Genomic DNA, 22,999 nt, shown 5'->3' with positions numbered 1-22,999 from the left:
AACACAGAAAGGTTAGGCTCTCATCCAGGTCACAGAGCGTAGAAGTGGAACCTAATCAAACCTCTAGCTTTCCAATGCACAGGAAATATGAGGGATAGAGAAAAAAAATTAAATGACACCACTAGGAAGCAATCAGCCAATTCCAGAATGTGAGACATTGTACAGACAAATTTCTAAGTTTTACCAATAATCAAGAGTATAGAGAAAAATTTTAAAAGAGGGGCAGAAGGATCCTTATAGAATAAAGACACTTTAGAAACTTAACCACAAACTGTAATATGTGTGTCTTGCTTGGAACCAGATTTGGACAACCACCTGTAAAAGACACGTTTGATACATTTGCATATGTGTGAATGTAGGCTGCATATCAAATAGTATCAAGGGATTATTGTCATATGTGATAGCATGATGTATGTGGTTGAGTGTGTATGTGTGTGTACCTTAAAAATTGAGGACTCTAAGGAGCTTCAGTTTATATGGGTTGTATTTTTTTGTGATTTGCCATAGTAGAAATTAAAGTAAGAAGTTTTAAATATAATTGTTAAATATAATTATTACTTCATTTAAAGAGAAAAATAATACACATATTACATGTTAACACAAACAACATATGTTTTATGAAAACTATTTTCTGGGGCACCTGGGTGGCTCAGGAGTTGAGCGTCTGCCTTTAGCTTGGGTCATGATCCTGGGGTCCTGGGATCGAGTCCCACATCAACCTCTCCGTGGGGAGCCTGCTTCTCCCTCTGCCTGTGTCTCTCTCTGCCTCTCTCTCTCTGCCTCTCATGAATAAATAAATAAAATCTTTTAGAAAAACCCCAACTATTTTCTGAAACAAAAAAATTAGTGAGCAGGATGGCACTGTTTTACGTATCTATACATCTCTTAAGTGTCTGGCTTGATAGAGGACAGCTGAGTTCTCATTTCAGCTCTTGCCTTTGATCTGTTGCAGTAGGCTGTGTGCTTGAAGTGGATGTAATTGTAATTGCATTTCAATTGCCTTCTTAAGTAATTATGGATATTTTCTTTGATACTATAGCCAAACATGGTGAGTGATAGTTTCTGAAAGGTTACTGCAGGGTAGGATCTAAAATCATACCCATAAACTTTCTTGTCTTTTTTTTTTTTTCCCCTTAGCTTTATCGAGATATAATTGACAGGTATGCAACTTGTAGATTTGATAGATTTATATATTGCAAAAACAGTTACCCCCATAAAGTTAGCTGATACCTCTCCATCATGTCACATAATTACCATTTCTTTGTTGTGGTGGGGACATTCAGGATGTACTTCTTAACAACTTGAACTTTTCATACTCTTATAGTTAAACCTACCGGTTTATCTTGCTTATTATATAGATCTTTTACCTGTGCATGATTTTGTCAAGACATGCACTAATCATTTGGAAGCTATTGGTCCATTGAGCTGTGCAGGTCTTTCAAATGTTGACACATTTCATTACACAACATCAAAAAAATCACTAATCATTAATGTCACTGCCAATCTCATGAGAATGATATTTTTTTAATTGGGAAGCTCTCAAGCCCACAGGAGCAGATGATGAAATGCCAAAACGGGGTAAAAAAAAAAAAGTAAAAAAAAAAAAAAAGTAAATAACAACTTAGTTTTATTATGAATATAAGAATACTGGGGGACCTCGTGAAAGGGTCTCAGGGGCTCTTGAAGTTCATGGATCCCACAGACCCCACACACTGCTGTCCTAAAGAAACTCTTGCACACTTGGACCATGAAAGAATGTTCCTAGCAGCACTGTTTACAAAAACAAATGCCCAGACACATTTTTATCAATGAGGGAATGGACGAAATGTTGGTATATTTGTGCAAGGTCTATTCCACCACGCAGTTGTGAGTGAATGTGAATCAGTGAATCAGTCTGGATGACTTTCAGTATCTTAAGCTGTACTCCACCAAAAAACAGAACATGAACTGAGTCCTTCTGGGCAGGAGTTTACTTAGGAGATGATCCCAGGAATCAGAAATGGTGAGTGAGGAGAAAAGGAAGAAACCAAGAACATGTGCTTTGTTGAGCTACTGATGTCTGTGGGCTACTGTGCTCATCCCCTCTGGGAACTCTCTGAGGTATCATGTGGAACACAGCTCAGAACTGTCCCTCCAAAGGTGTGAGGCTGGAGCATTTTCCACTGAGGCCTGTCACTGCCCAGTTGATCCCCTAGGGCATTAAGGTTCTTGAACCCCTGGGGCTGTGTACAGGTTGAACAGCCTTCCAGCCTTTGTAGAGCCCAGATTCAGATAAGCAAAGAGACACTATGGACTTTGAGGTGGCTTCCTGGCAGCTTGCCTACAAGTTTCAACTACCCCAGAACCAGGTTGGGCATGGGGCGGGGGTGGGGGGGTCAAGGGGATGGCTGGGGGCCACCAAAAGTGTCTGCTAGACTCAGTAACTAAGACTGAGTGAAAGAAAATCACAGGGAATTATGTCCATAGTGCTCCATTTTTTTGGGTAAAGTTCAAAAATACATAACACATTATTAAAGGTACAATTATGGATATTACGATTATAGAGTTTTGGGTATTTTTTAAGATTTTATTTATTTTATTTGAGATAAAGAGGCAGACCATGAGTGGGGGGAAGGGGCAGAGGGAGAGGGACAAGCAGGCTCCCCGCTGAGCAGGGAGCCCCATCAATCCCAGGACCCTGGGATGCTGACCTGAGCCAAAGGCAGATGCTCAACCGACTGAGCCACCCAGGCGCCCCAGTTTGGGATATTATGAAAGCAAGACAGGCAGGAAAGGGTTTATCACATGTTGGGAGACAGTAAGCAAGTCGTTTGTCAGAAGGCACACATCAGGGTGCAGCTAGAGATAAAAGCAGTGGGTAATAGAGGGTAGCTAATTGGTGGGTGTCTTTGAACCTGATCTTTGATTTTATTCTCATATGGAAAGTAAAGGGGTGCAAGCTTGTCAGAAAGAGTGTGATAGGATGAAACATATTGAAGGAAATCACTACACAGCTTGGGAGGGAAAGAGATGCTGAGGGGCAAAGATCCCTCACACTGGGTAGCCCTGGGAGGTTCCCTCGCTTTTAGGGAGCCTCCTCTCTGCTCTGTTCCTTTATCAGGGGCAGGCAGGCAGGGTGCGGCTTGTTGGTGTATAGCAGACAGCTAGAGGGAAGTGTGTGGGACAGGGGAGCCCCTGGCTTGAGGTTTGGGGCTTAGAATAAGAAGGTGAACTCTTCCCATGCTCACCTCCCTAGCCCTTCCTGACGTTTCTGGCTGACGCCTGATTTCCCTGAATGGACGGAGGGAGTGTTCCCAGCTTGGAGACGCCAGCTCTGCAGTTGAGGGACAAAGGGCCCCCGATTCCAAAGGTGGTGAGTCCCTCTCCCTCTCTCTTCTCTTCATTCTTCGTAGTCCCTTGACTTTCTCAGGATCCTCAGGTTTGTTGGAGAAACTCACATTTTAGAGGATGAAATGGGGGAAGGGGAAATGAGCACAAGAGCATGAGTGACAAAGGGGCTGGATAGGTTTTTTTTTTTTTTTTTTTTTTTTTTTTATTTATTTATTTATTTTTTTATTGGTGTTCAATTTACTAACATACAGAATAACACCCAGTGCCCGTCACCCATTCACTCCCACCCCCCGCCCTCCTCCCCTTCTACCACCCCTAGTTCGTTTCCCAGAGTTAGCAGTCTTTACGTTCTGTCTCCCTTTCTGATATTTCCCACACATTTCTTCTCCCTTCCCTTGTTTTCCCTTTCACTATTATTTATATTCCCCAAATGAATGAGAACATATAATGTTTGTCCTTCTCCGACTGACTTACTTCACTCAGCATAATACCCTCCAGTTCCATCCACGTTGAAGCAAATGGTGGGTATTTGTCATTTCTAATAGCTGAGTAATATTCCATTGTATACATAAACCACATCTTCTTGATCCATTCATCTTTCGTTGGACACCGAGGCTCCTTCCACAGTTTGGCTATCGTGGCCATTGCTGCTAGAAACATCGGGGTGCAGGTGTCCCGGCGTTTCATTGCATTTGTATCTTTGGGGTAAATCCCCAACAGTGCAATTGCTGGGTCGTAGGGCAGGTATATTTTTAACTGTTTGAGGAACCTCCACACAGTTTTCCAGAGTGGCTGCACCAGTTCACATTCCCACCAACAGTGTAGGAGGGTTCCCTTTTCTCCGCATCCTCTCCAACATTTGTTGTTTCCTGCCTTGTTAATTTTCCCCATTCTCACTGGTGTGAGGTGGTATCTCATTGTAGTTTTGATTTGTATTTCCCTGATGGCAAGTGATGCAGAGCATTTTCTCATATGCATGTTGGCCATGTCTATGTCTTCCTCTGTGAGATTTCTGTTCATGTCTTTTGCCCATTCATGATTGGATTGTTTGTTTCTTTGGTGTTGAGTTTAATAAGTTCTTTATAGATCTTGGAAACTAGCCCTTTATCTGATATGTCATTTGCAAATATCTTCTCCCATTCTGTAGGTTGTCTTTGAGTTTTGTTGACTGTATCCTTTGCTGTGCAAAAGCTTCTTATCTTGATGAAGTCCCAATAGTTCATTTTTGCTTTTGTTTCTTTTGCCTTTGTGGATGTATCTTGCAAGAAGTTACTATGGCCGAGTTCAAAAAGGGTGTTGCCTGTGTTCTTCTCTAGGATTTTGATGGAATCTTGTCTCACATTTAGATCTTTCATCCATTTTGAGTTTATCTTTGTGTATGGTGAAAGGGAGTGGTCTAGTTTCATTCTTCTGCATGTGGATGTCCAATTTTCCCAGCACCATTTATTGAAGAGACTGTCTTTCTTCCAATGGATAGTCTTTCCTCCTTTATCGAATATTAGTTGCCCATAAAGTTCAGGGTCCACTTCTGGATTCTCTATTCTGTTCCACTGATCTATGTGTCTGTTTTTGTGCCAGTACCACACTGTCTTGATGACCACAGCTTTGTAGTACAACCTGATATCTGGCATTGTGATGCCCCCAGATATGGTTTTGATGAGACACTCTCATCTCTCGTTTAAGTATTATTGTTATCATTATTCCAGCTATTTGCTTAACCCTTATTATTAGCCAGGTCCTGTGATGTGTGCATTTGGATTGATCAATTGTAGATTTTCAGGGTCTTCTTAGCCTGCTTGGAGTTGTCAAGGAAACTTCTATTGCATGTCTTTTCTGACTTAGAAGCTTTTGAAATTAAACTCTTTAAAACTTAAATGTAAATGAGCACCTGAGGACAAAATGTTTCCAGCATGTGTAGTTGGAAAAAAAAAAAAGTTGCTATATGAAGAATTTTGCAAACCATTAAGGAGACAAATGCCCACATTAAAAAAGTGAACAAAGTATTTAGACAGGTGATTGACAAAGTTCGAATAACAAATAAAAAAAACATAAAACAAAACACCATTAATTTTTTAAAGAAAGATACCATTTTGTCACTCATTAAAATGACAAAGATTTTGTTTAAATCTTTATATTAAAATATAAAGCCCTGTGATGACAAGGCTGTGGGAAACAAGCAATTTCATAACTTTGGTAAATTGATATGACCTTTCTAGAAGGCAATTTGGCAGTGCGAATTAAAAGTCTGTTTTAAGGATGGGAAATGATTAAAGTTACAGAGTCAACAGTTAGGGACTAAACCAAAATTAGGGCTAAGACTTCTAACTCTGGCCCTCAGTGCATTATCAGCTGTAGCCAAGCTTCTAATAGCAATGGATAGGAAAACCTAAATATCCTATAATATAGAATTATTTTTAAAAATCCCTGATATCCATGATGGAACACCTAAGTCATTAAAAGAATATTTGATGGTATGGGAAAATGGACATAATGCAGTGCTTAGGGAAAATATCAGATATCAACAGTATCCACAGTGTGGTCCAATTTTTTTAAAAAATGTTATACACATGCACAGAAAAAATACTTGAAGAAACATATCTCTGGGGTGAAAGGATTACAGATAATTTAAAATTTTTTTAGCCATTCTTTTGGGTACTTTCCAGATTCTCTACATTAAGTAGGATAGAAAAAGCAATACATTTTATTTAATAAAAACTTTTTTAAAAAATAGCTGAAATTCTATGGGGTTATCCTGGAAGTTAGTTGGAGCTGGCTGACTGGTGGGTGCCTGTCAGGGCAGGAAACACCTGTCCCAGAGGGCAATGTGAAGGGCTCACAGATCAGGGAATTTGAGGCTACAACCAGGGAACATAGTGAGGAAAGAGGGCTTTTGGTTCCTTGAAGTTGGATGAGTATAAAGAAAAGAATTAGAATTTTGATATAGCAATAAAAAAAGCATGTTTACATACAGCAGTGTATTGGGGGGACGTGCTGTACTGGGGGGACTTACAATAACAGAGGTAGCATCTAGACAGCCAGTGATGGAGGACTCCAACAGCCTCTATGTTCACCCTTTTATATTTTCAGTATTTTTCTTCTATCCTGTCTCCCCTCTACCATCTTTTAGTTTCCTCCCCTGTTCTTAGGTTTCTTCTCCCCATCGGACTTGGAAATGCACATTGAATACCATGGTTTTCCTTCATCCCTGCTCTGCCCCCCCAAAGACATATTGTATTTAAAGTTATTGTTTGGATTATAGTAAAAACTTCCCAGTACTGTTAAAGATTGTCCTATGACGTGTATGAAATGCTGCATAGAATTTCGTTGTAGGAATGTATCATAAATAGTTCACTATTCTCACTTTAGACTTTTCAGTTTCAGTTTTTCCTTTTCAAAAATAACTTTGTGATGAGCAACCTCACCAGCAAATCCTTATGCACATCCTTACTAATGCCTGTAGGATTCTTTTCTGGAAGTGAAACTACTGGGTTAAAACTTCTGCATCTTTACAAACCGTTTGATACTTATGGCTAAATTATACTTGTGACAGTTGCTTAGCATTGAACAAGAGAGTTGGTTTGCCCGTGTGTGATAACTTTGGGGGTTATTATTTTTTTTGGTATTAGATAATTTGAAAGGAAGATGCAACACATCTAACAGTGATCTTACTTTGTGGTTCTCTTCTTTGACTAGAGAGTGGATGCCCTACTTCTGGTATCATCCTCCCCTGGGTTAGTCGGCTCCCACAGTGGCTTTATCTGTTCTTTAATAACTTGTAATGTGCTTTGGGGAGACTCCCCTCCTCAAGCCACCTCAGCTGCCCTCATTACAGAGTGACAGTATGATGGAAGGATTTCATTTGCTTTTTATTCTTGGAATCTGGTGCAAATTATTTCACATGTATTTTCTATGAATCCTGTCTATAGCCCTAGCTATGAGATAGGTACTCTTCTATTATTAGCTTCATTTCATGTGTGAATGGAGAGGAGACTTGGAGAAACTGACCAACTAAGTAACTAACCTGTCTAAGGTCACATAGCCAGGTAATGGCAGAGCCAGGGCTGGAACCCAAACCGATTCTAGAGCCCATCCTCTTTTTTTTTCTTTTAGTTTTTATTTATTTATTTTAATTTATTTTTTTATTGGCGTTCAATTTGCCAACATATAGCATAACATCCAGTGCTCATCCCATCAAGTGCCCGCCTCAGTGCCCGTCACCCAGCCACCCCCACACCCCACCTTCCTACCCCTCCACCACCCTTTGTTCGTTTCCCAGAGTTACCAGTCTCTCATGTTCTGTCTCCCTTTCTGATATTTCCCACTCATTTTTTCTCCTTTCTCCTTTATTCCCTTTCACTATTTTTTATATTCCCCAAATGAATGAGACCATTAATGTTTGTCCTTCTCCGATTGACTTACTTCACTCAGCATAATACCCTCCAGTTCCATCCACGTTGAAGCAAATGGTGGGTATTTGTCGTTTCTAATGGCTGAGGAATATTCTATTGTACACATAGACCACATCTTCTTTATCCATTCATCTTTCAATGGACACGGAGGCTCCTTCCACAGTATGAGAGCCCATCCTCTTAATCACTTAATAATCTCTCTGAATCTCGGAAGGTGGGGCTGTGGGGGGGGTTTCCTCCTACATGATTTCAAGCAGCCCTGATTCATCGTGGAGTTCTGTGTCACTCTTGTGTTACAAAAGACCTTCTAGGTGAGGGTTTTGGGGATTGGGATAATTCCCTGGGATCCTGGGCCCTGCCTACTTCCATCTCCGATGATAATTGATAAGGCAGAGAGCTTTTCTCCTTTGCCTAAACTTCTCTCGTTCAATTTCTTTTCTTTTTTTAATATTTTATTTATTTGAGAGAGAGACAAGAGAGAGTGCATGAGAATGGGGGAGGGTTAGAAGGAGAAGCAGACTCCCGCTGAGCCAAGGGCCCCATGCGGGGCTCCATGCAAGCTCGATCCTGAGACTCTGGGACTCTGGGATCATGACCTGAGCCAAAGGCAGAAGCCCCTCTTGTTCAATTTCTGAGTAGCTAGCTGTTAACCTGTGGAAAAGTGGGTGGGACAGAGGAAAAAACAAAGTCCTAACTGTAATCCTGACCACACTGTGTTCCAGTGCTCTTTGTGGCCATTTGCAACCCCAGGGGGTTAGAGATGGCTGTTACATGCATCATGATGGAAAAACAAAAACAACCCTAAGGCAGTGTGCTGTTTGCCATGAGAGAAACAGAATTGGAATTTTGCTCAAAGCTTAAGTCCAACTTCAGTTTCCCAACCTTCCTTTGACAGTCCCACCTCCTCCAAATCCCATTTTGCTCTATTCCAAGACCTTCAGGGGCCTGGCCTGATGATTTCTACAAAAACCCTCCTCCTTGAAAAGGATTTGAAATCTTGGGGAGAACTCAAGAGACATTATCTTTTCCTGGAGAGAGAGCGTGCGCACAACTAGGGTTGGCAGGCTGGACAGAGGAAGAGGTAGAGAGAGAATCTCAAGCAGGCTCCATGTCCTGGGCTCAGCGAGAGGCTCCATCTCACAACCCTGAGATCATGGCCTGAGCTGAAACCAAGAATCTGCTGTTTAACTGATTGAGCAACCCAGCTATCCCACTTCGAGGGGTTTTACATTTAAACTTCATCCCCAGTTGTAGTATGAAAGATTTGTTTCCTGCTAAAGGAATTTCAGGCAGTAGCAAGTAGGTGGGGAGAGAGTTTTATACTAGGGAATCCTCTAGGGTGTGCTTGTGGTTTATGCGCTCGGTGACTTCATAATAATGACTATAGCACATTTATCGAGTGCTTGCTCTACCGGGCATTTGTGGTGAGTGCTCTCGATGCATTATCTCCTTGAACCTGGGAAGAAGGTTCCAGCTTTACAGATCAAGCACTGGAGGCCCACGGACAGTAACCAGTGTTCCCAGGGACACAGAGCTGGTACCTGAGTGGAGCCAAGACTTGAATCCACTGTAGGTGGAAGATTGGCCCCCAACAGGCCCTTTTCGAGCCTGGCTTAGGACACTGAATGCTCTAGGAAGCCAGTGTGCAAGGGGAAAGTTCTCGTTCTTCCAGATTCGTCCCTATGCCTTCCAAATCACACTACTCAGCGCCTCCCCCTCCATGTCACCATGTCCTCACTCTTGGCACTTATAGATACACAACCATGACACCAGCCTCTGTGTTGGGCACTTACCTCCTTCAATCCTCACAGTCACCCTACTAGGAGGCACAGTTCTTATACCTATTTTAAATATGGGGGAACAGGGATCCCTGGGTGGCGCAGTGGTTTGGCACCTGCCTTTGGCCCAGGGCGTGATCCTGGAGACCCGGGATCGAATCCCACATCGGGCTCCCGGTGCATGGAGCCTACTTCTCCCTCTGCCTGTGTCTCTGCCTCTGTGTGTGTGTGTGTGTGACTATCATAAATAAATAAATAAAAATAAATAAATAAATAAATAAATAAATAAATAAATAATAAATATGGGGAAACAGAGCCTCAGTCACCAGGCTACCTGGAGAAGTTGAGTCTTAAGTTTAGGTGGAGGTGAGTAGCAGAGCTGGGATTCCCACTGCAAACTGCGTGATGTCCAAGCCCCGGCTGTGCAGCCTGCATGGGCACCCCACCTCCTTACATTGTCCCCCTTCCCACATCAAGCTCACCAGCCCTCTCTGGTGTCTCCCTGCGTCTGTCCTCCTAGCTCGGATGGAGATGGCAAGTTCCTCTGGCTCCTGGCTGCCCAGCTGCCTCCTGGCCCTCGCGTTCCTCCTGCTGCCGGCGACCGTGTCAGGTGGGAGATGGTGGCCCTCTTTCCCGACCTGGGACACCTACCCAAGGAGTCTCAAGAACAAGGGGGCCTTATTTCTTGCCAAGTCCTGTTCTCCCCTCAGTCCTTTCCAATGCCCTTCCCAGCCCTGCCCTGAGCAGGGACAGCCCGGTCATCTGTCCCCAGCTCCTGTGCCCGTCCCTCCCTTGCAGACACCTTTGTCCCTCTTTTGTCCACACTGCACAGGGCTCACCGGCGACCTGCACCTGGCCCCGCTAGGGGGCACGGCCCAGCTGCTCTGCCCGCTGGCCCTGTGGCCGGTCACCGTGCCCACCATGGTGAGGTGGCTGCGGTCCCCACACCCTGACGGCTCCCAGCTCGTGCACGTGTTCCGGGACGGGAGAGACCAGGAGGAAGGCGTGACCCCCGAATTCAAGGGGCGGACGGCGCTGCTCAGGGACCCCCAGGAGGGGAGCATCACCCTGGAGATCCGTCACGTCCGGCTGGAGGACCGAGGGCCCTACCGATGCCAAGTCCAGGTCGGAAATGTGACTCGAGATGGCAGCGTGACCCTGCAGGTGGCAGGTTTGTCATTTCCAAAGGGGGACCGAGGTGCCCCCAAGGTCTGAATCGTGGGGTGCAGTTAGCCTTATGGCGGATTTGCAAAGGCCTGAGGATGAAGCCAGAGACTGTCCCACCTGGTTGGGAGGAGCTTGGGGGTGGGGAGAGGGTGGGAGTGCAAGTGCCACCAACAGCCCCCCCCAAGCTGCAGGAAGGGGGATGGGGCTCCGGCAGGGACAGCTCCCCACTGCCAGGCATCTCTGCTTCCCGTCCCCCTCCAGTTCTAGGCTCTGACCCCTACATCCACGTGAAGGGCTACGATGCTGGCTGGATCCAGCTGGTGTGCAGGTCGGAGGGATGGTTCCCGAAGCCTTTGGCCCAGTGGAGAGACCCTCAAGGCAAGGCGCTTCAACTCGTGTGGGATGCTGATTCCCAGGAAGCCGGGCTCTTCCGGATAGCGGTGTCCAGCAGAGTCAGGGACAGCACGGTCGGGAATGTGTCCTGCTCCCTCCGCAACGTGGCCCTTGGCCAAGAGAAGACCACAGCCATGGTCATAGCAGGTAAAAGCCCCAGCAGTAAATGGGCTGAAAGCCCCTGGTGAAAAGACCTCCTTTAATGGGAACTTTATAAAGAATTTTCAATTTTCTTTTAAATTCTAAGAGTAACACGTGTTTGTGATAGAAAACTTGAAAAAAAGGAACAAAAAAAATAAAAGAAAAAAATGAACATTTTAAAGAAACCAAAAATTGGCCTATAATGTCATAAATTAGAGAGAACCACCACTAACATTTTGGGACATTTCTGTCAAGACTTTCTCAGATGTGTGCATCTCTGAGAGCACGTGTATTTGCATATGTGTTTGCATGTTTGTTTGCATGTTTGTTCTTCAGCTGGGTCTGTCTCCCTTCAATTACAATGTCATGAGCATTTTCTGCCCATGTCCTTAGAGAGTTCTCTGCAACATGATTTTTAAGGGCTTCACAGTACTTCGTTGTGTGGTTATAGCATAATAAAATTAATCAAAGCCCTATTTCTGGACATCTGGATGGTTTCCAATTTTTCCTCCTATTATAATGAGCGGTGCAGTACACATCTTTGCACCTATTTTGGGATGTGATTCTAATTTTTCTCTTAGAATGTGTTTCTGGAGGTAGAATTAAGGGTCAAAGGGGTATGAATCTTTTAAAGACCCTCGAAACATGGAGCCAGGTGGCAGAGCAGAGTGGTTTTAGAGCCAAGAAAGACAGACTGTGGCCTGGGGTCCCAGGTGAGAAGGAGTCATGACTTCTGCGAATTCCTTCTGTTTTCTCTCTCTGTCTCCCTTCCTTCTCTTACTACTGCCACTGCCTGTCACTAAGTGCTAAGTGCTTTACATGCCTGATCTCTTTAAATCTCCCAACAATCCAGTGGGACAGAGATTATATCATCTCTATTTTATAGATGATAAACCAGTTGTGGGGAGGCTCAGTCTCTTACCCAGGGTCACACCATGTTGAGTGAGGTCTCGCATCCAGCTGACACCCTTCCCCACTTGTCACAGAGCCTCTTCTGCTCTTTTTTTTTTCTTCCTTTCTCCTTTCTTCCTGCCTAGGCTTTAGGTCTGCTGCTGTAGCACCACAGAAATTGTGCTGCCCCTGCTGGTAGGGCTCAGGGCCAAGATGTCATGACTATTGTTTCACAGCAGCGTGAGGACTTGATGGAGAGGCTGGTGGGTGCTCATGAGAAGACTTGAGATGACCCCTGAGGAAGCATGGCCTATCCTCCAGACTCCCCAGATAAGGGTTCCATATAGGGTAGGACAAGGTTGTGGATGAAAAAACTGAGTTTAATCCATTGTCTTCAGGCAGGACCATCAAATACACTCCTAAGAAATGAACTTCTCACTTTAAGGTCATCCAGGGTTGGGGTTATTGAGAGAAGCAAAGACCCTCACCAGTCTTGGCTAGAGGTTTTTCCCTAGACTCGATGGAGACAGTTGGGATGTGCTTGAGCCATCTACCATCAGAAGTGGGGTCCTTGGTATGGAAGAAGCTGTCAGATGTCTCTTTGAGGGTGGTCATTGGTGATTTCTGTTTTAGCCCCATCTCCAGGGAGGATCTCCTCCTCAGCAGTGGCTCTTGCTGTGATCCTGCCTGTCCTGGGGCTTCTCATCATGATGGGCATTTACCTCATCTGGAAGCAAAGAAGATCGAAAGGTAACTAAGTGGTAAGGAAGTCCCAGCTGCCTGGAAGTGGGACTGAGATGGAAATGGGCCAGGAGAAAGTAGACATGGACATGCATTATCCGTAGGTTGGAGACCCTGCAAAATGGCTGAGAGAAAACTGGTAAGAGCCATGCTTGGGGACTCACAATGCAGAAAGGACCAGAGAAACTGCAGAAAACTCCTGGGCAGAGCTGTGGATCCTTATCTTTTGATAAGTTAGAAAATAACTGATCATGCCAGCCTTATAATTAATTAAGAAATGCAATTTTATACATTAGATAAAACCCCATAAATTTGGTAGAATTTCACAGGCTCACAGGGTTGCAAAGGACCCTGAAAGTAACAGAATCCAACACTCCTTCCCCCATCCAATGGTTCAAAGACCCTCTGATCCTTTCAAATAGTCACATTCCCACAACAACAAGGAGCACAGTCCTACTCAGGCAGCTTGAACCATCTTTGGACAGTCCTGCCTATTAGGAAAAGCCCTTCCTTAAACTGAGCTGACATCCTTTTCTCTGTCTGTCTTCTAGAGAAACTTCTCTATGAACAGGTGATGGAGGTAGGTAAGTGTCCTGAGCTGGGGGAAGGGGGGATGCTTCTGTGTTTGCTGTTTTGTGCTCCCAGTACCCACTAATCTAAGTTGTATACCTAAAAATTCCAACACCTGCTGTCCGTGGGGGTGGGGGTAGGGGTGGGGGTAGGGGAATCTATACTTGTTCTTTCCAGTTTTCACACTCTTGCATGTCATAGCTTGCCTTCCAGTACATTTGGTGATTTTTGTATGTGAACTCATTGCTTGATCTTATTCTGTTGGAGTCATGTAGACCTGAGGCGGGCGAAGCTTTTAGTCATTCGGCAAACAATGAGTAATTGTCTCCTAAGCTTCCCAGACTATATTAGATGCTGGGGTCACAATGACGAATCAAAGTAGACACAGACTGCCTTCTGGGAGCTTTCAGTCTAGTCAGGGAAGTATACGTGGGTGAAGAAAGTGCATAAATAAATGTGCACAAATGCCACCAGAGGAAGTTCTAAGGGTCGTAAAGACTGGAACCAGGAGGGGCCACCTGGGTGGCTCAGTCAGATAAGCATCTGCCTTCAGCTCAGGTCATGATCCCAGGGTTCTGGGATCGAGCCCCATGTGGGGCTCCCTGCTTGGCGGGGAGCCTGCTTCTCCCTCTCCTCCCCACTCATGCTGTCTCTCACTATCTCTGTCTCTCTCTTTGTCAAATAAATTTTTAAAATCTTAAAAAAAAAAAAAGACTAGAACCAAGAGGAACCAACCAACCAAACTTGAGGGACAGGAAAGGAGTCCCCAGAGGAAGTGATGTTTGATCTGGAGGATGGGCAGGCTTGGAGAAAGAGGGACCCGAAAACCTTCCATGGCAGAAAGAACAGAATGCAAGAGAAACACAATGCAGAAGTGAGGGGAAAGGTGACAGAGGATGAGTCTGTGGACATAGCAGGGGTCAGGCCAGGTGAGGCCTTGTAGATCATATGAAGGATTTTGGTCTTTCTTTGGTCATGTGAAGGCCTGTGTCAGAGAGGTGGAGGTGGAGTTAGGGAGCTTCAAGAGCTGATGAACTCAATAGGAGTTGGGGACCCCCCATAATAATGGCACAGAATCTCATTTACTTTTCTTTCTCTAGAAAATCTTCTCTCAGACCACGCAAAAGAAAAAGGTAATTATATGTATAGAATAAAGAGTAGGGAACAAATAACAAAGAATATATTCTTTCTATTTCTACATGAATGCTGACAGTTTCTCATACATACTTTACACACACACACACACACACCTTCCATTAATATTAGAATTTACTTTCCAACATCAAGGGGCTATAGGGTGGTTGCTGGGGTGAGCAGATGCCCTTGGCCAGCATTCATAGATCTGGATTGTCCTGAGTTCCCTTCATCAGCCTTTCTACCAATCACTTAAATAGAAGGTCTATTTACTATTTAAAAAGATATTATTATGGTCATATAGGGTATATGAGAATCTCAAAAATCCACACAATTTTTGCATTTAAGAGAGGCAGTGTGATACGATGGGAGGATCACAGGCTCTTGAGAAAGTGACTGGTTCGGCGACACCTGGCTCAGATCACGGGTCTGCCACTTACTGGCACTTTACTTGTCCGAGAAATGAGGATGGTCCCCTCACCTAATTGTTTTCAGGATTAAAATAGACAACTTAAAAAACAAAGTTCTTATTGCAAAGCCTAGTACCCCTTTCCCCCTCCCATTTTTCACCTTCATTAATTGAGTGTTTGCCCTGGGCCACTGAGGGTAAAAGTTAGACACACCCAGGATACAAAAATAACAGGGGCTCTGCCCTTGGAAGGTCTTGCTGGGAAGCCAGGTCACCGACTCAGAAATGGCTCTGGACACCCTGATTTCCACATTCCCTCTCCTCCTCGCTTACATCTCCTCCAAAGTGGTGAGAGCATGGGCATGCACAACTCAGGGCCACTATGGCCATTCTGTCCAAGAGCAGAAGGAACAGTGTGGTGTAGTGGGGCTGGGATCTGGCTGCGAGTCGGACAGACGTGGGTTGAAATCCTGCCTCCCAGGCCACTTACTAGCTGGACGACCCAGGCAAATTTCCATATCCCTCTGGGCCTCAGCCCACCACTCTACAAAATGGCAATACTAATTATATGCACCTCACTTTGTTAAGGGGATTCAGTGGCCACCTCATTATAAGAACGGGACATAATAACTGGAGGCTGCTAGTAATGAGAATAGTGAAAATAAACCATAAGCTCCTTAGGGGCCATATCATATTCGGTTTCACTGCCTGAGTGCACAATGCCTAACACATGCCCAGCCCTTAGCACAGGGCCTGCCAGTGGACTCATAACTCATTCATAACTTTAATTCTTCTGGCAGGGCCTGCGCTAGGAGAAAATATAGACCAATGGTCCCTCCAGAAAAGCCACAAGCACAGCACTCCCTGGAAGCCTGCTGCTTGTGTCCCCAAAACTGAGACCTCCAAATGTATCAATATCTCTGCAGGACTTCAGGGGAGTTACTGTTGAGAATAACAGAGCTGTGTCAACAAGCCAATACTCCGCCTTCAGCTAGTTTTACACCATCGCTACTATAAACAGTAGGTTGTCAAAGGGCAGCAGGGCACACATGCGTGTGCACACAGTCACAAACATACAGAAACACTTATATGGACAATAGAAAAGGAGCCAGACAGAAAGGTGGTGGAAGAGAAAGGAGAAACCAAAGTTCTGGGCAGCCTGGGTCATTGGGAAGGTGGCACAAGTGCCATGGGGTTCTCCAGTGTGAGCTTTGAGAGATGTGACTGGTTTCGGGGCCCACAGGATGGTCATCGCCCCCTTCCACCATGGGGGGATGGAGTGATGAGCCTTCCTGTATCCCAGGGATAAAGCAGCCCCATCTATTCACTCGTGCCCTTTTCTGTTGTGTTTTTTAGGAAGGCTCCATAAAGCCCTCAGTAAGTTCTGTTCCTCATCCATGGCACAAACCTTCTGCTGACATCTTTGCTTTAGGATGAGTGCCTTGGTTTCACTTCTTGGGGTGGGGGTGGGGGGAGGGAACAAGTGTACTTGAGGCCATGGAGGTTGGGGGTGTATTGGTCCCCAGAGTCCTCTCTTCTCAGATATTCCCTGTTCCTCTTTCCCATGCAACTGTTATCTGGTCCCTACATGGGAAACGTTCCACCAGGAAGAGCTTACCTCCCTTAGGTGGAGCCTCCTGGAAGACCCTATTAGTTCCCGAGGCATGACATTCCCTTAGATGGGACCTGAAACATATGAATCCTCATTAAAGTGAATATGTGGAGCAGTGTTTCCCCACCACTTCACATATGGGAACCTCTTTATAACCCAGAAATCTTCAAAAATGTGACATGTCTATTTATTTTACATTGAGAAAATATTACTTAAGAAAATCAAGTGGAAATTGGGTGAAGTTTTTTTAAAAATATTTTTTAGGTGATAGTTTTAAATGAACTTATACTTTATTCTTCTTGCACGATACCTACAAATATTTATGTTGTCATGCCCTATATGCAGAAGATGCGATATTGACCCCATCTGTGGGGAAGTTATGGCGGGACAGAGGAATCTGTTGACTGTCGGGTCTCTGGGGAGCCCTGGCCCCCCACTGGGAGCCACTACTCTTGCCAACCCTGTCATGGGGAAGGAAGCTCAGGGTACTGGTACTGAGGATCTGATGTGGGGATGTGGTTGGGATGGGACTGCAATGCTCTGGGCACGTAGAAGCCCTTGTTCTGATTGGTCCAACTGTTTTTATTCTTTAGAGAAACTCCGGAGTGAACTGAGTAAGTGTCCCATGCTCTTCTAACTCCTCTATCACATTATCTCCTGTCGATTCTGTATTTCCAGTGATAGCTCATCCCCTTGTTTCTTCTTTTATAGAGTTGAAAAGATCTGCGGCCAACTCAGGTGAGGTACACTTGTCCCACACCTGGGCCCCCACATCCCAGGAGTTCTCCATTTTTCTATCCTTTAATTCAAGCATCTCCTTTACATCTTCCAGGCTGGAGGAGGGCTCGGCTGCACTTCGGTGAGTTATACCAGTCAGGTCATCCACATGTCTGAGAGCCCATTGCTCTGGTCCTGTGGAATGCAGACTATCCTTGAAAGCTTTTTAAAATCAAATATATCTATCTCTTATCAAAAATTTTAAAAATCTTTCTGATGTGGGGGGGCCACATTTAGATTTAGAAAATCTCCCCTCTTTTAGAACACTTTTGATCTTCTTATGGGTTCTCTATGATCTTTGAGATTTATCTCAAGTTTACTGCTTATATGGACTTCATCTTTGTGACTTGTCTGTTCCTGTCCTGTCCTGGCTACTTTTTGACTTGTGAGGATTCTTTCTATATAAAGTATACTAGTTCTTTGTCATGTTTTTCATGAATTATTTTTCCAAGGTTTGCATTTGCATTTTACTTTCCTTATGGTATTTTTGGATGCACAGGTGTTATATTTTTATGTAGTCAAGTTTATTCATCTTTTCTTGTGTAGTGTCTCCCATGCTTTCAAGTTTGGGAAGTCTTTCCTATTCCACAGTTGAACCCACAGCCAGTGCTCTTATCCCTCTCTACACACCTGCCATGTCCTTCTGTCTCCGAAGATCAGTTTTCTTGGGGAGGGGGGCGACTTGGTGGTGATTAAGATTCTCCGAGAAGAGAATGGGTGAGGCAGATGCTCCAACAGCACAGACTACAAAAAGGTTTCGTAGTTTTACTCTAAAAGATTTGCACATCTCTTTTTGTTTTATTCCTAAATAGTCGGCAAATTTTGGCTGCTATTTTTACGAGACCTGCTATTTTCACTGCTTTGTATCAATTTCCCCGGTGCTCATTCCCCTTCTGTTCACATGGCCTCCTTTAAGCAGGTACAATAGAATCAATGAGCCAGCAGTTGAGAGAACACCAAGTCACTTTGGTTAGCATTCAAGGAGCTCACAAACCTTTCCGACACTCATGGTCTGGCTTCCTCCCACTGCCCTGAGTACAGACATCACGGGTTTACTCTCCAAAAAGAGCCTGTGTTCTGTACTTGGGGGAAGGGGGAAGACTCACTGTGACCCTCATAATCCACAGTTTTAAAGAAGAATCCTTCTCTCTATATTATCATTTAAAATTTAATTATAAGCAGTGATTTTCACAACCAAAGTGAGCATCGCACACTCACTGTGTGAACTAGGCACTATGTCATGCATTAGCTCATCAAATCTGAATAACAGCCCTACTCCCATTTTACATGGGAAGGAACTGAAGGTGGGAGCTATATAACAAGGCCAAGTCCACATAATCAGCAAGTTGGCAGAGCTGGGACTCACACACCCTAGCTGGCTGCTGGGTCTCACGTCAAAGCCTATGTCTGTTATCATGTTAGATTCCTTAGGACCATCGAAGACAGAGACAGGATTGAGGCAGATGAAATACTTTGTTCCTCTTTCAACTTAATAGACTGCCAGTGGATCTGGGAGACTGGCAGACAGTCTTCTCTGTACATGTAGGAGAGGGGAGCCATGAACTCCAACAGGCCAATGATAGTGGTCACAGACCTAGAGATTATCTTTCCCTCCAGAGCTACCCAAAGATCCCCTAAGACCTTGCCTCCCCCAGCCTCACCTGTCAGTGACTCTCTGCAGTGGCAGTGACCCTGGACCCGGACACAGCACATCCCAAACTCATCCTATCTGAGGACCAGAGAGGGGTGAAGCTTGGAGATAAAAGGCAACCTGTGCCCGACGGCCCCCAGAGATTTGACTTTGTCGTCAGCGTCCTGGGCGCTGAATACTTCACGGCGGGCTGTCACTACTGGGAGGTGGACGTGGGAAACAAGACCAAATGGGCCCTGGGGGTGTGTAGTGAGTCCGTGAGCAGGAAGGGGAAGGTCACTGCCACCCCCGCCAATGGACACTGGCTAGTCCGCCAGAGTAGTGAGAACACGTACGAAGCTCTCACATCCCCACAGACCCCCCTGCGCCTGAAGGAGCCCCCGAGGTGTGTGGGGATCTTCCTGGACTATGAAGCAGGTGTCATTTCCTTCTACGATGTGACCAACAGATCTCACATCTTTACTTTCACCCACACTTTCTCTGGCCCCCTTCGCCCTTTCTTCGAGCCCTGCCTTCACGATGGAGGGAAAAATACAGCGCCTCTAATCATCTGCTCAGAACTCCAGAAGTCAGAGCCACCGACTGGCCCCAAGCCAGAAGAAAAAGTCCACGCTAATGGAGATGTGGCCATGACGGTGGACCCTTCCTTACTGCCCCCTCGGGCACCGGAGCCTTTCCCACCCGAGGATATGATCCTGCCCTGGCCCTCTGACCTTGGCTCAGCCCTTCGGGGACTCAAGGTGCCTTCCTTTTAGGGTTGTACCTCATTACCTGCTCCCCTGATGGTCCGGTGCCCTGCCCTGGATTTCAGTCTGCTGGCCCAATACCTGAAACATCTCAGGTCCTCTCCCCAAACCTGGACTTTGTGATTTTGATTCAAACCACCTTTCACCCAGGACTCAGTTCTAAGCTCTGCCGTCTTTCAAGGGACCTAAAGTTCCCATTGCCCTGGAAGAATTTTTGAAAGCCAAATGAACAATCAGATTAGGTTTAGGTGGTGATGATGAATGAGTGTCCCCAAGATACAGGGGTTCTGCACTCGAGGAGCTGTTTAGAAGAACTTCACCTTCAAGTGCCTCATCCTGCACTTAACCTTTTAGTCATGAAGTTATGGTGCCCAGTCCCCCACTTCTCTCCTATCCCCTCCAGAATGGCTTTTTTGCCCTCTTCTCAGTGCAGGCTTCTAGCTCCTAAATCCAGCTTTATAAAGTAAACATGTTTGGGGTCACATGCTCTTCCTTCTTTCTTCTGGAATAATGGGGGTGGGGAGGCTGGAGGGGTAAAACATGCCAATTGGGTCTACTTCCCTGATGCTCGTTTACAATGAAGTTTCCTGACATCTAGAGCTAAAGTACATGTTTTCAAAGTTAACTTACCTATGGATAATTACCAGGTTCACGGATTTTAAATGTGATAGCCACAATCCTGACAGGCCTCAAGAGCACCATCAGGGAGCTGGGGCACACAGCTTTAAACATAGCAACCCAGCTGTGTGTGGCCTTGAAAAGACAGCCATGGATGAGTCTGTCTGTCTGTCTGTCCCTTTTGACTCTCCTCCTGGGATTTAGAGAAGTCCAGTTTAACCAGCAATGTAGAGGGTTTTTTTTTCCATAAGACTTATTATCCAGGAAGACTTGACTACTTGTGGGGCAAACAGCCTCTTAGGTCAGAAAGTATTGATTTCACATAGGAAGTTGGTAGCCCACATGTGAGGATAAAGTGAAACCTTAATTCTTTGGTGTGGATTGCAGAAAGAAGCCTACTCACTTTTTTAAAAAAAATATTTTATTTATTCATGAGAGACACACAGAAAGAGAGAGAGGCAGAGACACAGGCAGAGGGAGAAGCAGGCTCCCTGCGGGGAACCCGATGCGGGACTCAATCCCAGGACCCCAGAATCACAACCTGAGCCGAAGGCAGACGCTGAACCACTGAACCACCCAGGCGTCCTGAAGCCTGCTCACTTTCAGGTCACTCCATGTATGCAATCTGGCCTCTTTGTGGAGGTACTAGCTATCAGTTTGCTGATGAGTATGCAGTTCTACCCAATGGAAACTGGATCTTTCTGTCAGAAGTTAGGGTTTTTTTTTTTGTTTTGTTTTGTTTTGTTTTTTATGATAGTCACAGAGAGAGAGAGAGAGAGGCAGAGACACAGGCAGAGGGAGAAGCAGGCTCCATGCACCGGGAGCCCGACGTGGGATTCGATCCCGGGTCTACAGGATCACGCCCTGGGCCAAAGGCAGGCGCTAAACCTCTGCGCCACCCAGGGATCCCCTTTATTTTTTGGGGGGGGGGTTTCTGTTAATGCGTGTAATAATAGTTAGAGTCCTCCTGAGCAATATATATTTGTTATATTTATAGGTACAAAGAGATTTATTATAAGGAATTGGCTCACACAATTATGGAGGCTAGCATGTCCCAAGATCTGCAGGGTTAGTCAGCAAGTTGGAGATGCAGAGGAGCCAATAGTGTAGTTCCAGTTTGAAGGCTGACAGGCTTGAGACCCAGGAAGAATCAATAGTTCCATTTGAGTCTGAAGGTAGGAAAAAAAAAGTCGATGTCCAGGCTAAAGACTGTCAGGAAAGAAGAATTCTTTCATACTAGAGGGAAGGGTTGCTTTTTGGGTCTATTCAGGCCTTCTGCTGGTTGGTTGGAGCCCACCCACATTAGGGAGAGCAATCTGCTTTACTCATTCTACCAATTCAAAAGTCAGTCTCATCCCCAAACACCCTTACAGAAAGTCAGAATAACATCTGACCAAATGTCTGGGCTCCCTGTAGCCTGGTCAAGCTGATATATAGCTTTAACTATCACAATGCGCGGGTAAAATTTTTTGTGTGCTTTTGTACAGCTCTTAAATAAAAGTTTGGTATTTGTTGTTTGGCATGATGTCATTTTCATCATGAATGAGGAGTTGTGGGGAAAGGCTTTGCATTGGTAATAGAAAAACACATTATGGGATTGGTTTTTTTTTTAAAATTTTATTTATTTATTCATGAGGGACACAGAGAGAGAGAGAGAGAGATGCAGAGACAGAGGCAGAAGAAGAAGCCGGCTCCATGGGCTCCATTGAGTCCCAATGCGGGACTCAATATGGGATTGGTTTTTGAACAGCCTTGAATCCACCCAAGCAAGCTTTGACCACAGTTAGAAACAAAGCGACAGTTTTATTTCTGGCCTTCTCAGTATTTTTACTTATATCAATTTATAAGCAACAGCATACGTGGGGGATTTATATTTCACTCATTCACAGTTTCAAACATACTTTCTCGAATTGCCGAATCTTAAAAACCAATTCCCATCGTTCACACTGGCTGCACCAGCAGGAAAGAGAACGGATATTTGTGGAAGCAGAAGCTTTAACTCATTTAATCCTTACAACAATTCTACCCTTTTTTTATGGGGGATTTTATGGGGGAGCAAAATCGTGCTCCAAACGGGCAGTAGAACTGGGATTATAAATCTAGTTTAGCTAGCTCTGAAGACAGTAATCTTTGCTCTTTGCACTGAAATACCATGCATATAGGAGAATATGCTATTAGACTTCTGGCTACACCTTAGAAGCCTTATAGTGCCGGTGTGATGCGTGGCAATGAGGTTTATGGACGTAGGACCAGGAAAAGTCCCTGTGCAGGAGTGTTTGGGAGACCCAGAGGCAGCTCCTCGGACAGGGGACGTTGGGCTTCTCCGACAAGCAGCTTGGGTTAGCTGATTTTTTTTGGGGGGGGGGGGGGGAGGGTTAGCTGATCCTTAATCTCCCTTCTAGGTCTGCAATCCTTTGACTTTGCATTCTAAACCTCGAGCAAAGCGCGGGACTCCAGGCTTCCCGGGACGTCTGTCTACCGGACCGTCAAGCGTCACCAGCTCCAAGTAGAGAAGAAACAGTTCATGAGCCCTTGGAGGTCACGCAGCTTAGCTCTGCGGATTCTGCTACTTCCCAGAACCGCAGGCCCCGCACGTCGGGCTTCCAACGCGTAGAAGGAGACCCAAATCCCC

At 45.1% G+C, this 22,999-nt stretch overlaps 1 protein-coding gene across 1 annotated transcript; it reads left to right on the top strand.

The window, feature by feature from the left end:
• Positions 1 to 3,154: 3,154 nt before the first annotated feature.
• On the top strand, positions 3,155 to 21,880 carry ERMAP (erythroblast membrane associated protein (Scianna blood group)). Its single transcript, XM_072771604.1, has 12 exons — positions 3,155 to 3,352; positions 10,038 to 10,127; positions 10,350 to 10,688; positions 10,946 to 11,224; positions 12,743 to 12,859; positions 13,402 to 13,434; positions 14,521 to 14,553; positions 16,320 to 16,340; positions 17,169 to 17,189; positions 17,287 to 17,313; positions 17,408 to 17,434; positions 19,034 to 21,880. Exons 2-12 carry the CDS (start codon positions 10,043 to 10,045, stop codon positions 19,756 to 19,758), a joined length of 1,707 nt encoding a protein of 568 aa, XP_072627705.1. The 5' UTR covers positions 3,155 to 3,352; positions 10,038 to 10,042; the 3' UTR covers positions 19,759 to 21,880.
• Positions 21,881 to 22,999: the final 1,119 nt, after the last annotated feature.

This window comes from Canis lupus, chromosome 13, assembly GCF_048164855.1.
Source record: "Canis lupus baileyi chromosome 13, mCanLup2.hap1, whole genome shotgun sequence".
Classification (NCBI taxonomy): domain Eukaryota; kingdom Metazoa; phylum Chordata; class Mammalia; order Carnivora; family Canidae; genus Canis; species Canis lupus.
The sequence above is the reverse complement of the archived record's forward strand: the minus strand, read 5'-3'. Positions and strand labels throughout refer to the sequence as shown.